General features: G+C 40.0%; 1 protein-coding gene across 1 annotated transcript; it reads right to left on the minus strand.

Moving 5' to 3' along the window:
* Window positions 1–8872: 8872 nt before the first annotated feature.
* Window positions 8873–27087, minus strand: socs5 (suppressor of cytokine signaling 5). The gene is made up of 2 exons (XM_015393717.1): window positions 26709–27087; window positions 8873–16610 (listed from the first exon to the last, which is right to left on the minus strand). Exon 2 carries the CDS (start codon window positions 16571–16573, stop codon window positions 14909–14911), a length of 1665 nt encoding a protein of 554 aa, XP_015249203.1. The 5' UTR covers window positions 16574–16610; window positions 26709–27087; the 3' UTR covers window positions 8873–14908.
* Between the last annotated feature and the right edge of the window lie 256 nt (window positions 27088–27343).

A 27343-nucleotide genomic window follows, 5' to 3' on the forward strand; every position in this document is an offset into this window, starting at 1 on the left:
ACAAGTATCTGTACTTTTACTCAACTACGGAAAGTGAGTACTTTTGCCATCTCTGATCTTTGTGCATGTGTATGCTACTGCTGTAGGGGGCTTGCTGGGCGCTTATTAATGGCTTTGCACAACAGCTAATATAAAGACTGACTGAATTGGTTTAGTAACTTAATTAAACTATATCCAATAAAAAACAAAGATGGAAAGGTGTACCTTTACCATGAATTTGATGAGTACTACTGTAAATCCAACCAAACCAGCATCTTAGTGTCAGTTGCAGACAAAGCAAAATGTTGTGTCAATCTCATAAAAAAAATGGTTAGATAAGAAATATGTGACCAGGTTCATATCAGGAGATGCCCCAGAGCAACTTCTCCAACAAACAGCCACTCTCGGAGTGTTACTCAATGGCCTGTGGTTTTCCTGGGCAGCTCCCATGCAGGATGTGAAGTTAAGCTTCGTTTAGAAAAGAGAAGAGAAAGCCAAGAACTTTTTTTTTTCCACTGAAACAAAAATTACAAGAAACAGCAACAACATTTTGCAATTTTCAGAAAAGTATACATGAGAGCAACTGTTTTACATTTTTAAGAGGGGCTGAAAAAGCTTTCAGCCTTTAGAAGTTTGGGGACCATCATCAGGGTGACAGCAGAGGCTCATAAATCATGTTTAGATTTGTGGTCAAGGCTTTGCCACAGCTTCCACATAATATAACACGTCATTGGCATATAAACAGCATATGTGGACATGGGGCTTGATATGCCAGGGAATATACAATATGGACACAGTGACAAATCAAAGCATCCTTACGCAACCTGGGTGGGTCCTTTTCCTAACTGGAAAGAAATGGTGGGAGAACAGCTGTGAGTCAGCCGGAAGCTGAAAAAAAAGCCCCCTCTCAATCCCTATTATCCTGGAAGAGGCCCTGGGGCCCAGATTAAAAGCCTCCAGGCTCCTCTGCGGTCGCCCTGAGCTGATTCACTCTTCTGGGAAAGCTGAGTCAAAAGGGAGCCCACAGAGGAGGCCTCCTTCCCATCGTCCTCTCTTCCTTTTTGTTTCACAGGCTGAGTTTCGGACGGATCCACAAACTGGGCTTTCTAAAATGTTGAAATCCCTTTTTTTGAAAGCAATTCATTGAAAGACTAATACAGTTAATTATTTGGAAGACTGTTCACCAGATGTTTCTCCTTTTTCCTCTTGCACTGATAGGTCTAAACCGTTCCATTGTTGTTCTGGCTGGGTGTTTGGGGTCACTGAAAATCAGACTTCAGCCCAGTCTCAAATCTTTTGCAATGTCTAAATGGTTTTCTTCCATGCCTCTAGTGCAGTTGGCTCCTTCTGTCTTGTTATCAACTTGTTGACTGGATTCATGGTTGTGTGCAGCAATGTTAACAATTCTCTACGCATTTTAGACTTAGCCTCATCTTACTAGAGGTCCTGCTTTTACAAGTCTACAGTGTGTTCTCAATGGCATGTGTCATTTTTTTTGCTTTTTCTTTCCACTGTTCCATTTGGAACCTCTAGGTTCAATCCCCCCACAGGGTCAACATGGAAACAGGTCCTTGCACACCCTCTTCTCTAGTCAGATGCACCCCGGAGAGAAAAATAAGGAAGATCTTTCGGCTACATCCTCATGAAGTTGAATAAGATAACCTCAAAGAGAAATATGAAGTGTAAAATTTAAACTGCTTGAAGTGGAAAAGCCACAAAAGCTGTTTTAATACTTATGCCACACCAGTAGCTGATGTGCTAGTGCTGGTACACAGGTAAAGAAAGTAGAAGAGGAAAAGAAGCAGGATGAAAACAATGAATGCACGAGAAAAAAAAAAAAGACAGCCGATGGAGGAGCAACAAGTAGTGTCCATGGGCACTTCACCCAAACTGCCTTCTGATGGTGGTGCCAGTGTACCGCAGCCTCACTTCTGTCAGCAAGTCCCAGGGAAGCTGTGGCTACAATGTAGGTTGCTCCATTAGTGTGTAAATGAATATAGTGTAATGCACATCCCCTGACTTGAAAAGGCGCTATATAAGTATGGGCTATTTACTATTTAATGATGGTGAGGGCTGTGTTGGCTCACATGCACAAATACACCAATATGTAGCAGTGTATACTCATAGGTAGATAAGGGTAGGGGTATCATGATACGTAGGTGTATCATGGGAGAGATGCTGCAGGGGAGGCAGCTTTAAAGTTTTCCACTCTGGAAACTGGTTTAAATGTAGTTGGTTTCATGGATCTTGATGGATATGAATCCTAACTGGTCAAGAAGTTTGTCGTATCGTGTCACTCAAACCCAACTTTGCCTGAACAGGTCTTTCAGAACTTCAAATACATCAAATAATGTCCTTGATGGGCTGAAAACTGTTAAGCTATGAGGATCTACAGATTGGGCAGAGAATAAAGGTAGAAAACTATCCTCAGCTTTGAGCTTTAAATCTGTCTATCTTCTACCACTTGTCCTTCGGGATAATGGTGCCCATCCCAGATGATCTGCAGGTGAACCAGTCCATTTCAGGGCAACATGCACACACATACGCGTACAATAAAGGTTAATTTGGAGACTTCAAATAACCTAACAGTCATGTTTTGGGGGCATTGGGAGGAAGCTGGAGTACCCAGAAAGAGTTCAGGTGTCAAATGTCTGTGGTATTTCTCTAAGAATTTGAAAAACATCAAGGGATTCCACAGTGTACCCACCAATCAGAGCCTTTTGACTTTAAGTGTTGTGTCAACTACAATGCTGATTGGCACTGATTTCCGAACTCAAACAAAAATAAGGTTCTACCCCAGAGGTGGAAATCCATTCATACTCCTGCTAAACTAGTTTAATCCTAGTGAGAAGATCCTGCTTATCACTGAAAATCAATGGTGAAGGTCAGGTTCTAATACAAGGGAACCATAAAAGGACAGGCTTAGAATAGGCTAATTAGGCTTACAAGCATGTATCTTCAGGGATGGTAGGAAACTGGAGCATCTGGAGTGAACCCATCTATGGGGATGAGATGCAAAAAGCCCCCAAGATTTAAAGTGCAAGCAACTGCTCTACTGAGCAACCTGAGATAGGAACCCATACTTCCAAATTCAATTAATTACAGAGTGATCAGTACTTCCGGCGCCAATTACTGCGGCATATCTTAACTGTAAGAAAATACAGCCATACCCCAAATCCCATAGGTCTACCGCAAGACCTATGTGAACCCATCACTCTGCCGTCCTGCTGCCTCCATAATGGTGCACCAGCCACCACAGAGGCCATGGCTCCATCTCCGGGCCCCATAACTTCTCCACCACACTGCCTCTGGCTGCACAAGGAATGAGGAATTAAATATAATGCTCTCACGTCAAGTCCACAATGCAAGCGAGGGAGAGAAGAGGAAGGAATTTGTCAGAACCCCGTAAACACATCCATGGTCTTGTCTCCCAGTGCCAGCTCCCTGAGCAACAAGGGATTCTAGAAGGACAGGGGTGAGAGTACGCAGCCCAGGGTTTACGTAGAGGCCAGCCAAGCAGCAATGATACACTGCTTTGAAAGAGAAGGATGGCCGGGACCGGGAGAGAAGAAAAGCAAAGGAAATGTATATGTAAAGAAGCAGTGGCTAAGATGTACAGCCTAAACTGGATATGCTCAAAACGTCCAAACGTTAGACATAGACACATGCAGTAAGACCAAAACAGGGAGGAAGAAATGGAGTAAGAAAGAGAGCAAAAAAAGACAGGAATTAACAAGACATGCCCACTGAAATTTTCCAGAGTCTCTGCCAAAGAACCCCGAATAGGAAAAAAGAAAACAGACTTTTAATATGTGCTCCAACTTTTTTTAGAGTGGAGCATTGAAGAGATCTCCACAGAGGAGAGCTGGTGAGAAAGGTTAACCCTGGTTTGGACAGGGCTTTAATCAAATGACGTGATGCAGGACATGGACATCATTTGGCTTACAGATGTTGAATAAGTAAACTATCCAGGAGGTCTGGGAATTTACAGAGCGAAAAGGTCAGAAGCTGAAACCACTGATGAATAGAACCTGCTCTCAGGGTTCAGCTGTAAAATTCCAGTTCTGTCAAACACTGAACACAGCCAGTTATTTAACACAACATTTAATAAATAGAAGGCAGACACATAGTTGCAGTTGCTGCTTCTTCTCCATGCCGGATGATTGGGAGCTTGGCCTTGACTTGAAAGCTCTTGGCGCGTCTGATGGAAGAGGAGCGGGCTTCGGGCCCGGTCTTCCTCAGCCAGCTCAGCCCCTGGAAGGTGAGCCCCACCGTGGGTGTAAAATACCACTGGGCAGATATATTTCGCCTATGAAATATGGATGTAGGCCTTGTGTGAGTCTTTGCCTGCCTGTGCATGTGTCTCAGTGGAAGGTTAACTGGAGGGCATGGCTTATTTTGCTACAGCAGACTTGGCGGTGCTCCAGACCTGGAAAAGTAGCAGCAGAAGTGTCACTTAATATGGCAACCTACATGAGTATTTATTTAACAGCATGGAAATCAATCATCATTTTTGCCCAAAGGTCGGTTACTATGGCACAAACTGGTCATTATTAAAACTCTATGCTAGTATTTCTAAAAATTATCAACTCCTCTACATTTTAAGCTTTTTTCAACAGCTTATACATCTTCAGGTCAAACTAACCAACTATGAGACTAGGGGTAATAAACTAGTTTTGAAACCTTCTGCTGAATTGCATTGTCAGGTTTTCACACCAACTTAAGTACTATTAAGATACAAACTTTTGATTCACCCAAACAGGGATATAATTGTAATATCACCCAAATTTTACACACGAGAGTCATTTTTACTCTAATTATGACTATATTGCTGGAATATATCTTTTGAGACACTAATTAACATATTACATTTTCTTTAGTTTCCCAAATAAATCAGAATAAATCAGAATCACTATTCAACAAATTTGGATTTTAAGTCAGATGGCATAATTGATCAACCTGCTTAAAGGTATAGTGGAGGATTTTTGCGATTTTTTGAAAAGACTCACACTTCTACTTAAAAAAAAAAAATCAAATCAAATACTCATGCACAACCCTGTACCCGCTCCTGAGAGAAAACGCCTGTTAGACGCGTGCAAGAGGATGCACACGCCCATTTCTCCTCGCGCATGCCCTGTTTAAAAGTTGCTGTTTGCATCACTCATACAAGCTTACTTTCCAAAAGAAGATTTCAATTTTCCCACTATGTCAGACTCGCTACCGGTAAGTGAAAATGGGGATAAACACGTAGGACGGCCTTCCTTACACATTACACCATAATGATTGACAATTAGGAGGACCACTTATCTTGATGATCCACCCAGAAAAACAGCATCATCTACTATACCTTTTACTCACAGGTTTCACTAGTCCGTGTGTCAGAACTAAACTAGCTGCAGGAATTTTGTCATCTGGTTAAAATGTCAGGGTTTTTTGAGCCCGCTACTTAACATGATACAGTAATCTCTTTGGGCTATTTGTAGAGAGGTTGGTAACAATAAAGTGTGACATTGGTTGACTAGTTTTAGGACTGCAGTTAGTTGATAAAATAACCTGGGTTGTCAAAAGTCCAACAAGATGCAAACATTTTAAAGCAATAGAGATTAACAAGTGGAAATATTTAGATTTACGAAGAAAGGTCATTAGAGCCTAACTAAAGCAAGTTAGGCACCACTGGTTACTTAATTCATTTCAGTTACCAATTAAACATCTTAGACACACTAGCTGAAAAGGTAGATTAACAACGCTTTAATTAAGCAGTCAGATCCAGATTGACTTCTAAAAATCTTTATTTTTTAACTTGAAAACACACTTAGAAGGTTAAGAGATGTAGGACTAGTCTATAGGTGGATTTCCATAAAGATCTACACACCAAAACATGCAAATTTAAACCTACACAAATCAATTAGTCAGACGTATAGGTTGCTATTTTGACTAGTAGATGAGAATGAATAGCTACTTACAAACTACTGTTATTAGTGATGAGGTTAGTCAGTCAGACATATTTGAGTTGATTAATGATGCTGGTAGGGGGTTAAATAAATACACAAACAGCATGCCATACAGACCTGACATCCTGCTGTGTCCCTCTGCCTTTTTTTTCCTAGTTTGCGTGCAGATGGCTTGCAAACAGCCCCATGGTGTCTTTCTGCGTTGAGCTTGAGCTTAGCAGGTTGTGCGGGGAGAGACGTGAGGTCTGAGCACCGGAAGTAAAGGAGATAAAAATCCAGAGTGGTTCAAAGGGGAACCAGGGGTCAGCTGAGCCCAGGGGAGCGGAACTGCTCAGACATGGCAGATAATCTTATAAAATGCAAATAAATGAACATTCATTGATAGGATTGTTAGTTAATAACCCAACTCATCTTGTGAACTTTAATAGTCTGTTAAAATAAATCTAGAACTGTCCTGTGAGTTATCAGCAATAACAGGTAATCTGTAAGTGAACCTGGTAAATTATCAGGCAGAGCTTTTCATATATTCCCAACATAAGCAGCTTCCTTGAGGTCTAACTTCAAGTCAGTAAATGTTTCCTGACAGCCCAGTCTTATTGTAAACTGGTATCAGGTTTTCAGATCACAGCACAAGGAAACAGTTTGTACTTTGGTTCAACAAGTATTCTGATTTCTAAACAATGACTGACCTTGAATTTCAGCTATCTAAAGCATAAAATGAGTCATAGATTCATGAAAAGGAGAAATATTTAAAACTTTTTAGCTACCCGATGATGGCTTAAAGTCAAATTCTTTTTTTTCCTGAAGGTTATTTATGATCAGATGGTCACTAAGCTCTCTAGAAGCATGAGCCATAAACTATATGATGGGAAAGTTGAGTGGAAGGAAAACATTCATTCCTCCTAGGTACTGCTTTAACACATACGTCTGCTGCAAACACCGTTTCTAGTTTAGCTTGGAGGTGAAATTTAAAAATGTAACTTACTAATAAACATTAGTGACCCACATGCAACTCTGAATCCTTAGCCTCCAGCTTCGTATGAGTTTGGATGTACCGGGTGGTTTGAGCTCGGAGGACACTTTAAGTTAGTATGTTTCTGGCCTGGATGGCAGCCAGCCCTCACCATCTCTCTCCTTCAGGGGGTGAGCGTCAATTATTCATAAGCCTTGGGTAGCAAACCTGATACTGATAACCCATATGCTATTTATACTTTATTTCCAATAAACAGATAGTTAACTGAATGTCCAGGCAGCTGGGTCACGTCTGTCTGCATGGCTGCAGGTGGACACAGACTGGAAGGTGGAGAAGGAACATAGCAGGGCTGTAAGGGGTCAGGAGAGGGAGGGGGGTAATAAAAGATGGTGGAGAACTCAGAGGCTGTATGATTTTTAACCTCCTTTAGACTGCTATTATCGTTTGCAACACAAAGTAACTTTAAACTACTGAATTAGTGTTTCAGTTCGACTTCGAACAATTTGCAATTTGCCTTCTGCCGTTTAAATACAGATGTTCAAAACTTTCAGTCTATTGTCTCTCAGCTATGCATTCAAGTCCATTTTGACACCAGAAATAGTGAGCGGAACTGTAAAAAAAAAAAAAAAAACCTCATAGCTTACTGGAGAATAGAGAGGCAACCTGGGGTCACATCTACATAACGAGAACTGAAAGGAAAAAAATCATTATCAATTATTGAAATAATCGTCAACTAAAGTGGTAATTAAACTATTGACTAAAGTAATGGTAGACTTTAGAAAAAGCCATTTGCTAAAACGGTAACAGAATTATAGCAGTGATTAAGATAAAACTTAAATTGTTTTTGCTATTGGATATTCATTTAAAATTACGTTTTTTTTTTTCTACTAAAAGCTATCTCACTTTGATTTTAAAAAAAATTATTAGACAAACAACCAAAAGTTACTGGTTAAAAAGGATTAATCGTGATTAATCGATTATTGAAATAATCGCCAACGATTTTAGTATTCGATTAAACGTTAACTGGAGTTTAGAGACGGTAAAATATGCCTTTAGGTGAACGATCAACCAACCCTTGAGCAGCAATCAATTATAAAAAAAAAAAAAAGCTTTGTCGTTTGTCATCATGCTCTATCCAGAGTTTTACTTGGTTTAATTTAATTAAAATTCTGCTTTAAGGAACCTTTTACTATCTGATTATTAACCGAAAAAATAAGTAACAGATTACAGGCTTTATACATGAATAACTTATTTAATGCTTTTTAATGCTATTAGAAACAATCTTAATGCCATCAACAAGTGACTCACACTCTCTCTCTTTCTATATATATATATATATATATATATATATATATATATATATATATATATATATATAAATAAAATAAAAATATATATTTAAACACGGCAAAATCCTTCGTCATCTTCGCTGCAGCCATGTCCCAAATTCCTCATTTTCCAGCCACTTTTGTAGAAATGTGATATATCTGATGAAATTGTTTTTATAAAATTTTTTTTATTTTAAATAAAGCATTTTAAATGCCATGGTAATCACATTTAGTTAATTTTAATGCAAATTAAGGCCTTAATTTAAAGAATAATTATTAAATGCCACACAGAAAGCCTGAATTAACTGATTTGTAAAATAATCGTTAGTTAATGTCGATGTTGGAGAGCTCCATCACCAGGGATTTTTTTATTCTTACAGAAATAAAATCTACAAGTAAAACAGGTGTATTGACATTAGTTTGATCTTTTCTCAAAGTACTTTTATAAGGAACAGATTGGAATAATGCTGTAAGATCCAACTTCTCAATAATAATAAATAAATCTCTAAAACCACTTTCCTACACTCTCATAAAGATCTGTAAAGTACTTTAAATTCCCTCCATTTCAATGTAAAGGCCAGGAGGTTTGTTTAAATAACTTAATGGCAAACAAAAAAAAAAAGACAACAGACACATTTTTTATCTCTTGGGCCAGTGTGGATTACACTTAACAGTTTTATTTGGAATATTAAGACAATGAAGCATAAGCCAAGCACCAAGAGTGACAGCTACAAGTGTCGCTTCATACGGCTCTTATTAAAAATGAACAGGTTATACTGGAAAACAAGGGTTTTACTCGTCTTGAATGGTTAAGCAGATACACAGAACAGACACTGAAATGTGAAACTAATAATGCCATTTACACGCTCCACATCCTATCAGACAGCAGCAGAAAAAAAAGGAAATAAACAGTAAGGAAAAAAAGCAGAAGAATGAGAGCGGCGGTATTCGTCTGGAGACAGCTTGCCCAGCCGCCGGCGGTAGCCCCGGGTTTAAATGGACCCCTCTTTTTTTTTTTCCTGTGTTCAGCCAGAACGAATAACGCTGTCTGGAAACACTACGGTGCTGCAGAGTGACAACCATTAGCTCCCATCATTGTCAAGTCCCACATCCACACTGCAACTAATGTGCATATACAGCATTAAAGTGACAGAGGATTGCAACCATTGTTAAAACTACACTCCATTGCATATCAGGGAGAAGTAAGAATGAAAATAACTCTTTCATACATTTTTTTCACTTGCATATAGCACGTAACCCAGCGTTTCTTTTGTACATCATATTTATACATCTGTGGAAAGATAAAAAAAGAAAAGAAACTGAAATCAGAAGATGTACTGCGGCCGGGCTGCTGGAGAAGGATATAGGAGCGCTACATCCAGGGGTATTGCTGTTGCTTTCAAACTCGCATTTCAAGCTTTAATAGTGCGACTCTGTGATGTCATAGCGGTGGAAATGTGGTAAAAAACAAAACAAACTCATTGAGTTATGCAATGAGATCAAAAAATATACAAAAATACCTTTTTTTTTTTGTTTGTTTGTTGCACAGACAGGTGGTGCTGGTTAAAAGTGTTTTAAGAACTGGGCTTTGTGTAATAACGCGGGTCAGTGCAGGTGTAAGAAGACAAGCAGGCGTGTAATGCACAACAAAAGAATAAATCCTTTTAGGGTATATTTATTTTTTTTACTCTCTACCTAATTTACAAGCTAAACGGCAAACATGTGCTACTGTAAATGTTTGGATATTTCCCATGGGGAAAACTGGGATGAGAGGCTCCGGGGACTCTCCTCACAAAAAGGGCCTGCCTGAGGAAGAGGGGACGGAGGGGAGGGGGGGGAGACAGAGGCGCATTGTTCATAGGAGTCATGGCGGTCACCCCTCACGTTAGACCCTGCACCCCTTTGATGGATCAGTCCACACGCCATCATACTCGCACACAACGCAACACACCCAGACTAAGAACCACTTCCAACCATGTGAAATATTTCTGGACCACTGCCTTTGTTTTTAACTCCAACACTTGAAGGTTTCACGTTAGCTATGCTCACATCTTCAGGGAGTGGGGACATTTTTCAGCAATCTGTTTGCTCTTGGTCATCTGTAGTAATCACACAATGCTATTAAAGGGCTTTTTATGCCGATGAAACTGGAAATTGAACATAAAAGCCTGACTTATGATAAGATTAGAATTTTCTTTATGCTGGTTAGACGACTTTGGGTCAGAGTTTCTATTTTAAGTCCAATATTCACGACTCTGGGGCAAACAAACGTTGCTGACCTAACACTTCCAGACACCACCGCAGAACACAAATACACGATTAAAGTGCTATTTACCTGGAGGAATCCCTTGCCTTCCCTATGGCAATATAAAACTATTCTCCCTAAATGTTGTTGCTCTTTTACTGTTTATCCCCGAAGAAGCTCTGGTAGAAAAATAAGACTGGGGGGGAAAAAAAGAATAAATCTGTGAGCACACTGAAGCACCAACAAAATGCCAGAAAAGCAGAACAACACAGGATTCAATGTTTCCTTAACACTACAGTCACCTCTGCAGATGGGTGGAGAGCAGCTGGATAAAAGCCTCCCTGTCACACAGCAGAGGTGACGTTTGAGGAACCCAGGAAATCTAAACCGAAGCAGCACAAACTAAAAGAACCAGTTGATCCATAACAGAGGGACCTACGGCAGCAGCAGGACAGTTGTTTTAGCCACTAAAAGTAACTGCACCTTGGGCAGGAGGAAGTGTGAACATGCAGCGTGGACAGTTTTCACGAAGTGAAGATCAGCAGAAAATCTTTTGGTTTGTCTCGGAGGAAATGGTGATCGGTCCGGCTCAGTTCGCCGCTTCTCTAACTCTGATCCATGCGTCGACATTTTGTCCCAACCTACATCTACATTGCATTTCTTTTTTCTTTCAGAAAAGCAAACTCATTTCACAAATTACTAACACCACACGATACATCAGGAACCCTGGTGAAACAGCCAACACCTAATCTGAGCAAGTTGGCTTTAAGCTGTTGTACTACAACAGCTTGAAAAACGGCTGGATATGCAGATAAAAGTGTAGTCTAAGTTATTCATGGGCCAAGAAAGGAGGGAAAATGTGACGTTAACTTAAACAGGACAGATCAAGTCGTCCAGTGATCTTCCAGACTGAGCTTAACCTTTGGCCTGGGCAGATTGCATGTTCACACTTACCGGGAAAGTTTCACTTTTGCATTTTCTTGTAAAATGTTAAAGGGAACCACGCTGTCTGCCCCCTTCTATTTTCTCCTACAGTGACCTAAAGCCTTTTTATTCAGAAGAAACCCAGGAAATTCAACAGAATTCTTTAATACTACCATCTCTATGGGTGTTCTAGATTATTCCGTTAAAATGTGCTCACAGTAAAGGATTAAACTTCCCTATTTTTGGTTATTCCAGCTGCAGACCAGAACCTGTGTTGGACAGAATCATGACTGCATTCTGTCCCAGCGATGCCTACAGCAGAACAGCAACCTACTGACCCACTAAAGGCCTAATACTACGTGACAAAGACTAATGCATGCATTAGTGAGGGACAACGGCAACAAACTAACAGACAACCTAATTTAACGATCAGCTCCTAATTAAACGTAGCACCACTAAACTGCAATCTGTAATGTGCAAGAAAGTTAGCGAGCTTCAAGCTCATGCACCTCTTCATGGTTATTCTTTCAGTCTCATCTGAATGGACTGTGTTAAAGCACCTCCTGCTCCAGGCTTAGACTATCAAGCAACCGACTATGGAACAAGACCGATGATTACGGAAAGGCACAAAGGTAACACCTATTTACAGAAGTGACAGGGCGGCCAGCAGCAGTTTCAGACCAAGTCACATCTGAAATGTTTGACGATATGCTAAGATCTCTAACTGTGAACACAACCTGCATCAAAGTGATAACAGTGATTTCCAAAAAGTACCATATCACCATTACATCACTTAACACACACAAAAACGTGTTTCAAGGGGTTTGTAAGAAAGAAAAAAGCAGCACAAACTTGGGAGAAGTAAAGTTCTACAAATAAATCATGAAAGTTTGGAATGTATCTGTATTCTGCCACTTTTATTCAGGTACCGTAAAATAAAATCCAGCATAAAGGACTCCCTTGTATAAATCCAGCTGTTCTGTGGATGCCTGGGGGGTTTATAAGGAAAAAAAACAGCTTGATGAGGACTGGGACAGTGGAGCTGGTAGAAAAGTGTTTTTATATATGATGCATCAAGATTCCACAGCTCCATTATCAGTTATATTTTATATTTACGAAATTCAGAATTAAGTGCACAAAAAGTCCTGTACATAATCTGCAAGAAGAAAAAGGTTATTGGAACTCTGTTTCTCCTGAAATAAGGTACTTGATCATATTTGACAGGGAATTTAAACAGGACCAGCTCAATAACACGCATTTGGGATGAATTAGGGCAGGGGCTGTAATCCCAGTTTTATCATTTAACTTTGAAAGCCCTAGGGCTGAAACAATTAACCGGATTAATCGATTATTGAAAAAACCATCAACTAATTAAGTAATCGATTAATCGTTAACTAGAGTATAGACTCTAATTCATGCCTTTTGCTAAACAAGCAACACACTTAAGGCAGTAATTATATCAAGATTGTAAAAAATATATAAACAATTTGCATTTAAGATAAAAAAAAATGTCAATATGCTCTATCTAGAACTCAAGTGGAAAATTTTGAATTTCAACTGGTTTAAATATGTAAAAAACTAGTTTGAGGAACCTTCAGCTATACAATTATTACTCTATTAATTGAAAAAATAATGGACAGATTAATCGATTTGCAAAATAATCATTAGTTGCAGCCCTAGAATGCCCCCTTTCTTTGTGGCGTTTACAGAAAAAAGCTGCAACTACAATTGACAAACTTTTGGCCTTACAGTGCATCTGACTAATCAGAGGAGTTTTTAGACCAAGAACAGATTTTTGCCCACCTAGGGATTAGAATAAATAAATCTCTGTGTTCTTTCAGATTGTAGATTGCAAGAACACAGATTGCAGAATGTACAGGAGCAAATTTGTTTTTTTATCTAAGGATTCTAAGCAGAGTGCTCTAAAGAAAAATAAACATTACGGCCCAATAATGACAATAAAGACTCTTGATGGGCCACTCATAACTCTGGAGCTACAGATTATGATTATTTACAGATTATTATTACAGATTATGACAAATCAATCTGGTCTGATGAGAAAGCCACGGGAAAGCACATTTTCCACAATCACAAAACTGGCCAAAGAAACTGCAACCTAATTTGTAAAGACTGGTGGGAATACAGTATCCCCTGTTATGACACAATAGTTGCAGCATCATGCTGAGGGAATGCTCCTCAGTAGAGATAGAAAAGCTCACGAAAACAGTAGAAACACAACATAATGCTTGCAGCTGTAATTGCAGCAAAAGACACACAAGTATTTACTCAAGGGGGGCTGATTACAAGTCCATTCCAAACTTTTCAGATTTTCATTTGTCTAAAGCAAAAAGCCAATGTATGATTTCATCTCCACAGATTTGTGGTGATAAAATGTGAAAAAGTTCATTATGTTGGCGAGACGATGCAACATTACATGCACTCGCAAAAAATGGATAGAATATATTAAATGTAGAAAAAAATACAGAGCTGTGTACTGGTCTGCTAATTTTACCACCCAAAGCTACATCTGTTAGCCGCCTATTAGAGCACAAGCTCAGGACTTTAGGTCAACACCCCGGTCAGGGTCAACATGGGACAGTCCTTGACTGAGGGTGGGTCTGACACAGATGGGTTTCTAATATATTAGCCTACCAGTGTTAAGCTAACAGCAATGAGCAGAGGTCTTCAGGATGAGTTTTTTTTATGATAAAAGGGAACATAATGTAGCACATACAACCCTGCAAAGCTGAAGACAGCAGAGATCCTGAACGTTGACCTGTTTCATAAAGTTTAATGCATACAGATATAAATCGTTAGCGGATAGTTAAGATATGACTTTAATAAGAAATATGCAATTTGTCCTGAAGTACTGTCACACATCAGGAATAAATCTGTCAACTTAGCCACGGTCCATATGCATACTTTAAAAGAGATCAGCTGATTTCATGCATGCAACCATATGGCATTGAATGTATCTTTTGCATTCAGACTCACGTCGTCAGCTCTGGCTGCAAAATGAACAGCTGCACCAGCAGCAGCCCGCTCAGCTCACAGACACCCAGCCCTGTTAAGGTGCTCTACCAAGTGTTAATGAAGGTAAATGGTGAAAACAAAGAACGCACAATGTGAACTGTACAGCTCGAGATAGTAGTTTGGTATGAAGAGAGGGGGAGACATGCAGGCAGGTCTACGAGCAGGGTGGTGGTGTGGGTTCAGCATGGACATTTAGCACAAAAATTAGAAGAAAGAGACACAAAGGGCCTTTCCTCCGTGTCAAAACAACCTGTTCATCTTAAAAATGTGCTTGACAGACAGCGTTACACTGAATATAATCATGTATTCTCAGTGATGCAAGTAATACAGAAAACAAAGATTAGAATGAACTTTGTATTAGCTTGTTATACTTAATTCTATTCTCCAATAAAAAGAAAGCCACATTACTATGGCGTCTAACGGGCTACCGAGGAATTTCCTCAGCGAGCGTGCACAGGTGGCAGAGTAGCCCATCTTATTTAACCTTGAGTGGCGGCTCCCTCTCTAGCCAGCGAACTCGTACTTTCTGTTTATAGTGATACTCCTTGAGGAAGTCCTGCAGGGCAGGGGGCAAAGGCAAAGAGCCTATACCATCATAAGTGGTCCATCGGCAGATGGCAGCCCGAGCCAGGTGCTGCAGGGTGAAAGGGAAGGTCCGGTTCAGAGGCACTGTAAGCAGTGGCTCAAAGAACATGCAAGCGCTGGGGTCTTTGTAGTGCTCAAGCAGTCCTGTAACGGTGGAAGAATGGAAAACACACGGATCGTGAGCATCGAAGCTGAAGTTGTGGTTCCACTGCTCGATGCGTGCGTGAAGAGATCTATTGTAACGGCGGAAGCTGACGGAGAAAAGGTAGTCCTCCTGAGCCGAGTCACGCAGCAGGAAGGTGCCTTCTGGTCGTCCGTCTAGAAGCGCCTCGGCCTCATAGCGGTCCATCACACCCCAGTAACAGGGCAGAGCTGTTATCTGCAAGAGGTCTGGCACCAGACAGTGGATATAGTCTATCTGGGTGTGAACCTTCCAGGGCCCAGGCTGCTGCCGGCTCTGGTGACCATCTCCAGAGGCATGCCTCTGCTTAGGTCTTCTAGCTTGAAGACATAAGGTGGTTGAATCCTCCTCAGAATCACAGTCCTGGGATGATGCTGTTGCCCCCAACAACGACCCACACACCCCTGATGATCCCACGCTCACAGAGCTGGAAGCTCCGCTGGCACGTGCTTCCCCAGAGACCTCTCCAATGCCAGGAGCCATCTTTGGTCCTAGTTTGTAGAGAGAAGGACCTGGCACGGAGGCCTCCAGGGTGTGGATCTGTGCATTAGGAGGCGGGTCGACACCTTCCTCGATGCTAAGCCTGCGGCGCTCGCGCAGACGCTCCTCCTCATCTTCTGGTGATGGGTGGGCTGGGTCGAAGGCATCCAGCAGGGCAGTAGAGGAATGAGGACTCACCGGTGCTGTGTGCTGTTTGATCAAGTGCCACTTATGTGCTAGGTCGGAGCCCGGTGGGAAGGGGCAGGTCTCCAACATAAGCTCAGTCAGGTGAATTTTCCTTTTGGAGTTAACAGGGTTTTTAGAATGTGAGCGTCTGCGAGCAGGTAGAGGTAAACACAGCCCGACTGTGTCGCTCAGGCGCTGGCGCAAAGAACGAGCGTTCAGACTTCTGCCCCCAGATCCAGAGTCATTGATCTCTTGGATGGAGCTAATTCCGTAACGCCTATCTCTGCGGTTCCCGCAGCCTCTTAAACGCCCAGACCGCCTGTCGGCCTCCAAAGAGCTCTGGGTTTTTGTGGAGCATGAGTGCTTTTTCTTGCCCCCCCACGGAGCATGTCGGGAATAAGAGTCTCTCCGTGCCATGGGAACACCACCAGAGATTCCTCTGGCATCCTCAGAGTCCTTATCGACAGAGATCTCTACAATCTGCGGGATATCTGACACACAGTTATGATGACGGCGTCCTGTGGCGACCACTGGTGCTGGCATGAGGCTCCATGACTGGCTGGAGGTGGCAGGGCCCTGAGCCTCAACCTCTGCGCCTCCTTCACCAAGATCCACCACACACTGGACCGTTTCTACCTCCACTCTGTTTTCAGTAGATCCCGCACTGTGGAAGAGAGTCTGGCATCTGCTCTTGAGGCTGCTCCACATGTTGCCCACTGTCTTCAGGAAACGGAGCACCTTGGACCTGGCAATGACAGGAGACATCATGGATTAATTCACAAGTGGACTGTTTTAACCAAAACAATGTTTTCAATTCTAGAGAAAGAACCCTGCAAAGAATCCCCTTCATTTTAATTCCTCAGGCTACTGTGTCTGCAGTAATTAAGTCTTGGTAGGAGCGTAACGGGGCCAATGTGCCTCTGAGGTGGGGGAGCTTGAGTGGTTTTAACAGCAGCAGATTTAGGAGTTGCCAGGCAGACGTGAAGAGACACAAGGCCATGGCTATAAATGAACCTGGGATCTGCTCACAGCTGATCTGCTGGTATGTACTGTATTACAGAGCCAGTCTAGACCTGACCAAAACCTTTCCTTGCAACAGCAACAGAAGAGGCACAATTGCATGCTTTCCCTCCATCTTTAACCCCCTGTTCTCACACACTTACTGCTGATTTATGACTCAACACCACCAAGATGTGTCAGGGATTTGGAAGAAATTAGATGACTAATTTTGGAAGGATTTTATTTTATTTTTTGTAACTTTCCTATTAACATGACTCACGTTAATAAGAATTACTGTAGTGCAAACTTTTACGAAAAGAAGTACACCCAAAGTACTTATTTCTAAAACCACAAAATAGCGCTAAAAAGTGAAACAGATGATAATGAAGCATAGTTTAACATTTGAATTACCACAAACCTGAAAAACAAAAATAAGTATATGCTTTTGTTCGGCCCTCTTTACACCAATAAACTCTGTTTATCCATTTTCCTTAAATAGTCATCTAACAAGCAATTAACACTCGTGTGCTATAATTCAAGATGAACCCAGCTGCTCTGTAAGGCTTTGTTAATGAACATCAGGTGAATTAAAAGCATTAAAAAAAACCAAGGCATACAGCAAATGGTTTAGATCGAAGTCATTCATGGCTACACGGCACATGAATAAAATGTACTTTGATTTAAACCTGTAATTTGAATGTGGAAAAACATAAAATCCTTTAATACTTTTAGCATAATAGCCTCATTAAACCAAATTATAAAATCACACATGCCTAGCACAGTTTCACCATCGCCCACTCAGCACTTTCTCTTCGTCTTGAACATTTTCTAATGAAACAGTTCAATTAAAGTGAAGTCACATCAAGTAGAGTCTGAAACGATTACATTTATGACAGTTCCAGGTGAAATGACTCAAGTTCACAACTCTCCCACTTTGTGAAAGTGTAACTTCTTAATTCTGTACATGTGGTGATGTTCAGTACTCTAGAGTTTCATGCTATGTTTAATAATATTCAGCTAACCATGTCCAGTAGGTTGTGCTCATTAGAAAAAGGTTTAATATTACAGGAATGAAAACAGATGTTGAAGTAATGCAACTATATTTAATACACATGTATATAACTTTACCCTTTTTGGAACCCTGGGTTTATTACCATCAGAAATTAAATAATCTACCGATAAGAGAAAATAAGAACTTTCCAGACAGTGAGGATGCCTGGGTACTAGACAAATGAATAACTGGAGAGATAACATCTTCCCGGTGGCTGTGGGACTCCAAAGAATCAAACTAGAAGAACTGGAGGAGTAGGGCAGGGAAAGGGAGGTCTGATGATCCATCTTGGACCCATCCCAAAAGACAAATGGATGGTAATAAATTATCCACTGAAAGAGGTGGTGCCATTTCACAGGAATGCCACAAGTAGAAATATTTAAAAATTCAAATTTGATTCACAAATTAAAACCTTTTATTCTTAAAGGGCCGCTATGTCAAAAAGTTAAGATATACAATGTAACAAGGCAAAATACATAAACAAAACGTAGAGTATGTATGAATTACGTGGAACATAACAGACCCAATACTGCATCCAAGCAGGCTTTGTGATGCAATACTGGACACAATGATGATTGCAATATACTGTAGCTACAAATCAACATCTAACAAAACAGAATTACAATTGGATTGGGAGGAAACGGATGTGTAGCCTGAGAAAACCATTGATCAATGAGGTTAATCTGAGACATAACGGATTTAAAGTTTCTACAGAGCATGTTGAACAGTGACGCAAAGGAAGAAGGGGACGCTACTTAGGGGTGATGGGTGCAGCTGGGTAAATACATGAAGAGATGTGCCACACCTGATGCCTGCTGCATGAGGCTGTGGATGTTGGCCAATGATCAGAGAATCCATAGGTTAGTGAGGCCAACATTCTGCAATGAATGGAAGTCAACCAACTACCTGATGATAGTTGAATGAGCGGGTTACACTTCCTTCCACGAATACATGGGCATATTGAAGATAAGGTCGGAATCGATGGGTCTCACACTGTGGTGTAGTAGTTCAAGAAGCATGGGACATTCACTGGCCACAACGTAATAAAGACCCAATATGGAGTGTTAAGGATCAGCCCGAGGACACGTTTGTACAACTGTCCAACATGCATAATCTCTTTAGTACTGGGGTGAAAAATCTATTCAATACAGAAAGGATATAAATGAAGTTCAAACAGCTTATTGAAACTATGCCACAGCAAATGTGTGCTTTGAAAATGACACATTAGAGTGACTTATCTTTTGGATACGGAGAGCTATAACCTCATAATTAATGGTGGCTCAGTCTGTTACACTAAATGTGGTGCAAGCTCACTAATCAGATAATGGAAGGGTCAGACATTGCTGACTGAGGAATGCTGTTAACTAAACTAACTAAAAATCCCCCCTTCTTTTAATCACCAGAGGTATAAAGAACAGTATTACAGTAAGCAGATTTGGAAATTAACTTTTTGATTCACTGGCCAAGTGGACCAGAAGATAAAATAATTTACTGGCCGAGTATATTCTAACCTGACAAGGGGGGGAAAAAAAGGATAATTTACTCTCACATATTTTAAGAAACGTATTATTTCACTAATTGCATTTTTGTTAAATGCAAACAATGTTACAGTAAAAGGTAATGTAGTCACATTAAATAAAGTTGTAATTTAGAAATTTTATCAAATTTAAAAAGAAGTGCAAATGCAAAATTCTTTTGATAAATAGGTCATGAAAAACATTGAAAAAACAGCAAACTATTTTCATTTATTACATTGTCCATAATTAAAAGGGTAGCTTTTCTTCCAATGGCATGGGCAGTGCTAATTAATATTTTCATGTTTCTGTGTCTGTGTTGATATAGCCATCAGCGGACTAACAGTTGCTGAGACATGAACATCCAGTGAATGTGTCAATTACTGCGCTTATGTCCATGGATGCCCCCCAGTTTCACAGATAGACAGCCAGTGACAAACACTGAGCAGCTCATTAGCATTAGCATCATCGTCATAACTAGGCCAGTCTCTTCCAAAACATTCTTCCCGAAAGCGCCATTTTTCAATAAACTTTCTCTCCGCCTTGGCGGCTGTAGATTCTGGCCCACCCTCCTCCTCATCGGCATGCTCTCTTTTATGAGGCTTGGTTGCTCCAACCATATTCCACCACAGATTGCCAAGTGGCGATCTTGTTGCCAAATTACAGGGTATTGGGGGTGTTCTCTCCGTACGCACATCTGTCTAGGAGCAGACAGCTGAGAAACAAAGGGACAGTCTGGGGACTTACCAAAATAAAAGATGAAATGACGATACTGAAGCACAACTTTGGCCCAATCATTGACTCGCCTATTGGAGAATGGTGTTCTGGTATTAACTCGCCAAATGAAAAAATGAGACACATTTGACCAGTGGAGTGTTCATTTCAGACCCTGGTGGTAATGAATTACATTTTGATCCCAGTCAAACATTTTTGAATTCACAATTGAATTACAAAGATAAACTGGCATAGGAAATGCACCTCTAATAGAAAGCATATTTAATCAAGTCAAGCACAATAAATCACTTGACCAACAAGCAGCGGCGGACTCTTTCAGAACACTGCAGGATCAAAAAGCTACAGCTATACTGTTGTAATAGGTCTATAGCTGCTGAGAATAATCAACTAGAATTCACCAAAAGCAGTCTTTTCTGATCCTTTTAATGACAGGGCTCCGGTATGCTAAAACATACCCTGAAGAGGCTGATATTCACAACTATGTTTGGGAAAACTGTTCCACTTAGAGCCGAAATCATAACAAACCACACAGGTTGCAAGAAACAAAGTTGTTCAGGCAAGCATGGACTGAACACAGCCCACCCTCATAACTAACATGAATCCCCCCCCCATGCTCAATAAAACCCAATGAAGTTCTCTTCCCCCCCCTGACTGGTATATCCAAAGTTAAACAGCTGTTTAACATTAGAGATGCACAACTTAATGAGATCGAGTCAACCAGTTTTTCCTCTATGCTGGTTCTGATCAATGACTGGTCCGTTTTGAGAAGGCTGTAAGTATGAGGTAAGAGGCCCACAGAATGTTGCTCTGGGTCCTCTAACAAGACCCTTTGGCCACTGAGTTACTGACTGCTTCTTAATGGTCATGACTTAAATACAGAAGACAATTTTCATTGGAATGTGTCACTGCAATGACCAAAATGAGCATTTTTATCATCATCAAGTGGGTCCTATGAAGGAGTTTACAGATGTCATTCAGCAGATCAGATAATTTGATTTGGTCAGCCCTTAATTAATGACTGTGGCTATTGATAGGCTATTTAAACTGCATAAAAACGTTAAAACTTTTTTAAAAAAAACTCTGTATTTGTATCAAATATGCGTCTGTTATCTTGAGACAAAAAAAGGGAATCGATGCTTAAATGTTAAATGTGTATGGCCTTTAATTATTCCAGAATTCAAAGTACTACCAATGAAGATGCAGAACCCAAGAGTTGCTTAACAGATTGTTTGATTGTGTGGTTTGTGTTAGTCATAATCATGACAGTACAATATAATGAGCGGAATATGATACAACTACAAGTGAAATCCCTATAAGCACTAAAAGAACCAAGAGTTGCACATTTCATTTTGATTTCAACATCTATTCTTAGTCGTTTCTATGCACAATCTCTTCCTAAACAAATGCGAGCGTTGCCAACGACTGCAGCCAATGCGCTGATCAGGTCCACATCCATTTTGAGCCATCTTCAAACTCGACTGGGCTACTTTTGTTCTCTAGCTCCCTAACACACCCATTCCCTTGGGAACACTGTGATCTTAGACAGGATTTGGGTAGAAAATGGCTTCCCTGCTCATACCAGAACAGAGTCAATTAGAGATTTGCAGCAGCTTTACATTTTTATTAGATATTCAAGACAGTAGAGAGCAGTAAAGAATCTGCAATCAACTTATCAAAAGTCTGGTTTTATTATATAAACCCCTGAAATCCCATTAAAAACAAGGATGCATTAAATTGTAAGTGTTCTTCAAGATAGATTAATGCCTTGGATGGCAATTAAATATAAACACACAAACATTTGAAGAGCAAAGGAATCATACTACATGCCAACATTTCATTCTAATTCAAATTCTTCCACATTTTTAGGTGCAAGTTCTAAAATTGCCAGCAGTTCATGTCATCCAATCCCATCTTTGACACATTTTTAAATACTTTCCAAAAACTTTGTTTTTTCGACCAAACCTTCCTTTGAAACCAGATTCCAATTTTTATACTTGAGGTACCTATCAAAGAACTACAACTTAATGTTTCTCTAACCCATCTTGTTCGTGGTACTCAAAAGGAATCCTGTTTAAGTCCTTATGAAAATATCAATCATAAGTCATAAACATTTGGGTCCTTAAGTACCTCATTTGACATACCTATGGAGGTAATCCAAAATCTTTAAACAATCCAGTATACAGAAAAAGCTGTTTAAAATCTTTTTGTATATTTCGTTTCGATTAGGAATCAAACCCCCCTTAATATACTGACAAAGTAAAAAATTATCAAAATCAATAGGGATAGGATGCAAAATAAAAGCAAAACACAATGGCATCAAATAAAATTGTAGAGTTATTCATTTGAGCATAAATCTTTCTCAATACTTAAGCAAGAAATAAAAAAACAATATTCACAATGTCAACCGGCTAATACAGCTGCCACAGAGTATGACCTGAAGATGCAAAATCATGCAAGAGGCACATAGTATCGACAGGTGGACACGTCTGAAGCTTTTATACTTGATGCAGCTTTTCCCATTTCTAATATTCCAGCCGATTAAGGTGGGTGTATAGTTACAGACCCAAGCTAACAACAGACGTTTTCAAAACGACTGTGTCCTTCAAGAGTCAAAGCAGTCTTTAAGCTAGCAATGCATATGGGAGTATATTGTACGCTCTTTACTAAAATATTAGAAAATGTACGCCCTGTTTTGTGGATGTATGGCTTTGGTACACCCTAATTTTCCCCCAGAAACTTTGCTCAAATGTTCAAAATTTCCTAAGCTGTAGACGCTAGAGTTGGAAATTTTTGCTGCTTGACGTGCCACATCAACCAATCAGAGAAGCTGATCTGCGAGCTGACAGGGGGACCTACAGCGCTCCTGATGCAAAGTGCCAAGTTCACTCCACTGAAACTGCTTATTGATGCCCTGTTAACTAAAAATCCGAAAACCTGCTAGCAAAATTTGTTCGCTAATATTCTGGTGCTTGCAGAAAAACCCAAGAGGCAACCTGGCCTGAGGCAGCTACTGCGGGGATTCCCATTGACAGCACACTGCCCGTGGGGGTCAGCGCACATCTGCCAGCGAAATAATACTTTATGCCAGGAACATAATCCTAATGAACTGACTGCACAATGTTTTACTTGGACATTCTAACATGAAAAAAAATATATATTAAAACTACTTTTTACCCAATTATCAGAGCAACATAGCACAGTCACTATCTGCCAGTAAACACAGGAGCACCACAAGCATCAAAAACATCTGTACATAGTTTACACGCCTCAGGAGTGAAGATGCTCTTAAGCTGCATTCCACCTCAGAATGCAGAAAATAGTGTTTCAGAGAGTCTACACTTCAACGTTTTCTGGGGGAGGATACTCCCAGACTCCCTAAAGACGTGATACACCCTATGAAGTATTAGCTAATTTATTATATTAGCTATAAGCCTGAGTCACAGCAACTTATTTAACAATATAGTCTTTAACAATCTTATCATCATTGTAATATTAATTAACTAAATCATAAGATGTCTAAATGTGCGCCAAGCTGTCCCAGCAGTTGCAAACCCCTGTAGTTTGACGGTGCTAAAATATATGCCATATGAATGCTGCACATTATAGGCCAGGCTTTAATGACCCTAAAACTTGCCTGGAGCTTGTTTGTCTCTTTACTATTCCCTAAACCCAGCCATTCCAATTGGCTTGAGGATTATTCTAGTGGAGTCTCGATCAAATTAAAAAGATTGTCTTCTCAACAGTGCTAGGTTTTCATTAATGAGGGATTACACCTAAGAATACTTTTCAAATGCGGTGAGAATTTTTCTCTTTGAAAAAAAACCCCCCAAAAACTAAGAGGCTTTTTTTTTGTTTTAAAATGTCGAAGGATTTAGAAAACTTTATTATTGGGATTTTAATTACAACTAGAGCTTTGATTATTGAATATACATTGTTATTAATTATTTTCAGTGTATACACAAGCGAAAACTAAGCTGTACTATTTTTGTTAGTGTGGGTTTGACAAGTGCGTTGCAATATTATGAAGATGTGATGTTGCTTGTTTATAATAAAATAAAAAAATGTTTTAGAACTTTATATTTTTTCATACCGAGAGCCTTCAATTGACAATAAAATAAGTATCAAGCTGCAAAGTAGTGCTTTTTAAGCAATTTAATAAAAACAAAATATCTTTTGCAATAGAGAAAACAAGTGTACACTATTTTAGTAAAAATAAAAACACTAGCAGAACTGTATGATCTCTGAATTTTTGCGGTAGAAAACAAACCACGCAAATAAAATCATTATAGCTCAGAGAAAGTAAAGAACGTGTGTTGGTTAAAGGCAGCAGCTATCAGTGTTGAGATAATGGGAGGAGCTTCTTTAAATTACAGCTTCAAACTGACATAAAATTTTTGTTCCTGCACATAATGAGCAGATCACAAGCATTTAGCCTTCAGTAGCACTTCTTTTGTAGGAATGCCGTCACTGAATGAGTGGCTCTTTCATCTGTGCTCCTGCTGAAGTTGCGCATCGCTCAACGTGCGCTTATACAAGGAAACTGTATTCCTTATTTATACATGGAAGTTACAAATAATAAATTTGTTTAAAGCGTGGTTATGAGTGAAGTGTTATTGAATTTTCTAAACTAATTAGTTACAGTGATAGTATGCAAATAATTAGTTAATGTTAGTTGCTGGGTTTGTCAACCATACAGGTTCTAAAGCTGTATTGATATTCTGACTGATATTAATACTTGGTTTTCTATGATTTAGATTCTTCTTTCTAAACACTAAAAAAAAACCCAGAGGAGATATATATATATATATATATATATATAAAAATATTCTGATGCTTCCCAAGTGGAGGATGCTTTTGGCCGAAGAGAGAATTAATTACTTCAAAGGTAAAAAGAAAATAAATATTGTTGGTATATGCATTTATAAAGCAAAAATTATTGAAGTTCTTAAGTCTTGATGCATCTAAGCACAAATAAATATAAATTCCCACAACTGGCCACCCAATCATTGATCAGAGCCTATCTAAATCCCACCAAAAGATGGTTTTGCCCTGCAATTCAATTGTATTAGTTATTCATTTTACACCTTTTCCATCCTGATCAGCGATCAACGACTAAAACTCAAGTCTTCAGCCTAGCCATGTGAAAGTAAAGAATGAACGTGTGCGTATTTGTCAGTGCGATTAGTTGAAAGCCCCTTCAACACAATTAGAAAGGTGCATATATATTCAGGCATATTCAACACTTTATTTAAAAGTATTTTTTTTCTGTAAAATTGCAAAGCATAAAGATCGCCCCCTGCCTGCAATCTGCAGCAGTCCACATCAGCATATTATGCAATTAGCTGCAGAATCAACATTGTGCATGACTACATCACTACAAGATTAGTGTGGCGCCTCAAGTTATTTTAGGGTTATCAAAACCAATATTGGTCTAAAATATGAAAGTATATCAAAATCAGGACACAATAAGATGGTTTTAGGCAATACTTAGTTACAAACCTCAGCAATGCAGGTGCTATGAGCAAGACACTAAAAACCAAACTCATGATTCTGTTGGATCACCAGAAAAGTGACTCAACTGATGTAAGACCTATTTTATATTTAAAACTGCAATCTTATTACACAAGCTTCCACAATTTGAAGGTATATTTATTTTACAGGCTTCATTTTCCACATTGTGGATGGATATTCATAGCTTTAAGGCAGATATTTTTGGAATACGGAATTGTTATTTAAATCTACCAATAGATTATGAAATTCTAAGATATAAAACAATCTTTTTGTGCCATCTAATACAGAAAGCACTGGATGCCCGATTGGATGACCCCCTCTTCCCAAATTAACTACTGCATTTGCACTTCTTACTCACTGCCACTGTAAGGAATAACTGATGGTTTAATACCAATGGCCGTATCTGTATCAAACAAGACTGGATTAAAATAACTAACAAAATCAGACTGAATCTAACTCCAAATCATGCCTCTTTAAAGTGCCTAGAAATATGTTTGATTGTGAATTGGTGCTATATAAATCACCTGGATGTTAGTAAAAAGGCATCCACAAAGCAATTATACGATAATAGCGGGTGTACAGAAATTGTATGGAGGCCTTTGGCTTTCTGGAGGCCCCATTTTCCCCCTTGTCGCTGCCAAGTTAGCAGAGCTGCTAAGCCCGTTGTCGACCGACAACAGTCCCAGCACACCGTAGATTGTAGCTACACACCCAAGATAACATTATCGGCCCTTATATTTGTCCAACTGGCCTGGGTGTCTCAAACGAAGGCCCCATAAGATTTAAAATGACCTATTTTCGTCTAAAACTGCAATAAAGTTAGCGGCAAAATGCTAACAGCTAGCATTTTTAGAATAGGAATTTAACATTTCAGTTAGCTTTAGCTAGCAGGGTTAGCATACTAGCTTATGACAACCAACGACAGAAAAAAATGTAAAAATAAAACCAGTTAGTGTAGTGCGGCCTTTCGGTTGTTGGTGAAACGATAGTAGAATTATGCACATGCGAGTAGCTTCTTGAATGTGGATCTTACCGGGGTGCTTTCTGGAAGCCCTACTCAACGGCTCTCTTTGTCTGAAAAAAATGGCTATGAAGAAAAGTCGGGCATAGATCCCCCCAGAGGACCACGGCGTCGGACGAAAGCGCAGAACTACAACAGTTACTTGATGGTATCATCCCGGATGTATTTTAAAATAAATATATCTCCAAAAACACTAGGTAGAGTGATTTAAAAGCTAAACTGATTTTTTTAAACGCCGCGACAGCCAGGTCCTCATCATGGTGGGGCTCCTCTTCCCTGCCTGGAGCAGCCAATATGAGGGCTGTCTGAGCAGACACGGAGCCGGGGAGGAGGACAGGGCTCAACGTGAGGCAGCCCCGACTGACAGCGGCTCGGTCCAATGGAGGACTGCGTAAAGAGAACCACTTCCTGCAGAGGGAATACCCCGGAACCCGGTTAGCTCTGATAGGCGGGCCCGCTCACCAATGGATGTGAAGTGGGGGATGAAGCTCCCCGCTGGCTGCTACCATGTCAATGGGCTCTGCTACTTGGAAACGTGGAGAGGTGAAGGGATGCTGGTTCCTCCACATCCGGGCCAAGCAGAGGCTCATGCCATATAAAAATAAATAAATAAATAAATATATATACCTTTAATTCTGCTTATTCTT

Source organism: Cyprinodon variegatus, unplaced genomic scaffold (assembly GCF_000732505.1).
Source record: "Cyprinodon variegatus isolate N-32 unplaced genomic scaffold, C_variegatus-1.0 Scaffold654, whole genome shotgun sequence".
NCBI lineage: Eukaryota > Metazoa > Chordata > Actinopteri > Cyprinodontiformes > Cyprinodontidae > Cyprinodon > Cyprinodon variegatus.

What these genes read in the sequence shown, in the direction of transcription:
- socs5 (XM_015393717.1), bottom strand. Translation starts at nt 16,573, where the DNA reads ATGTGGAGCAGCCTCAAGAGCAGATGCCAGACTCTCTTCCACAGTGCG.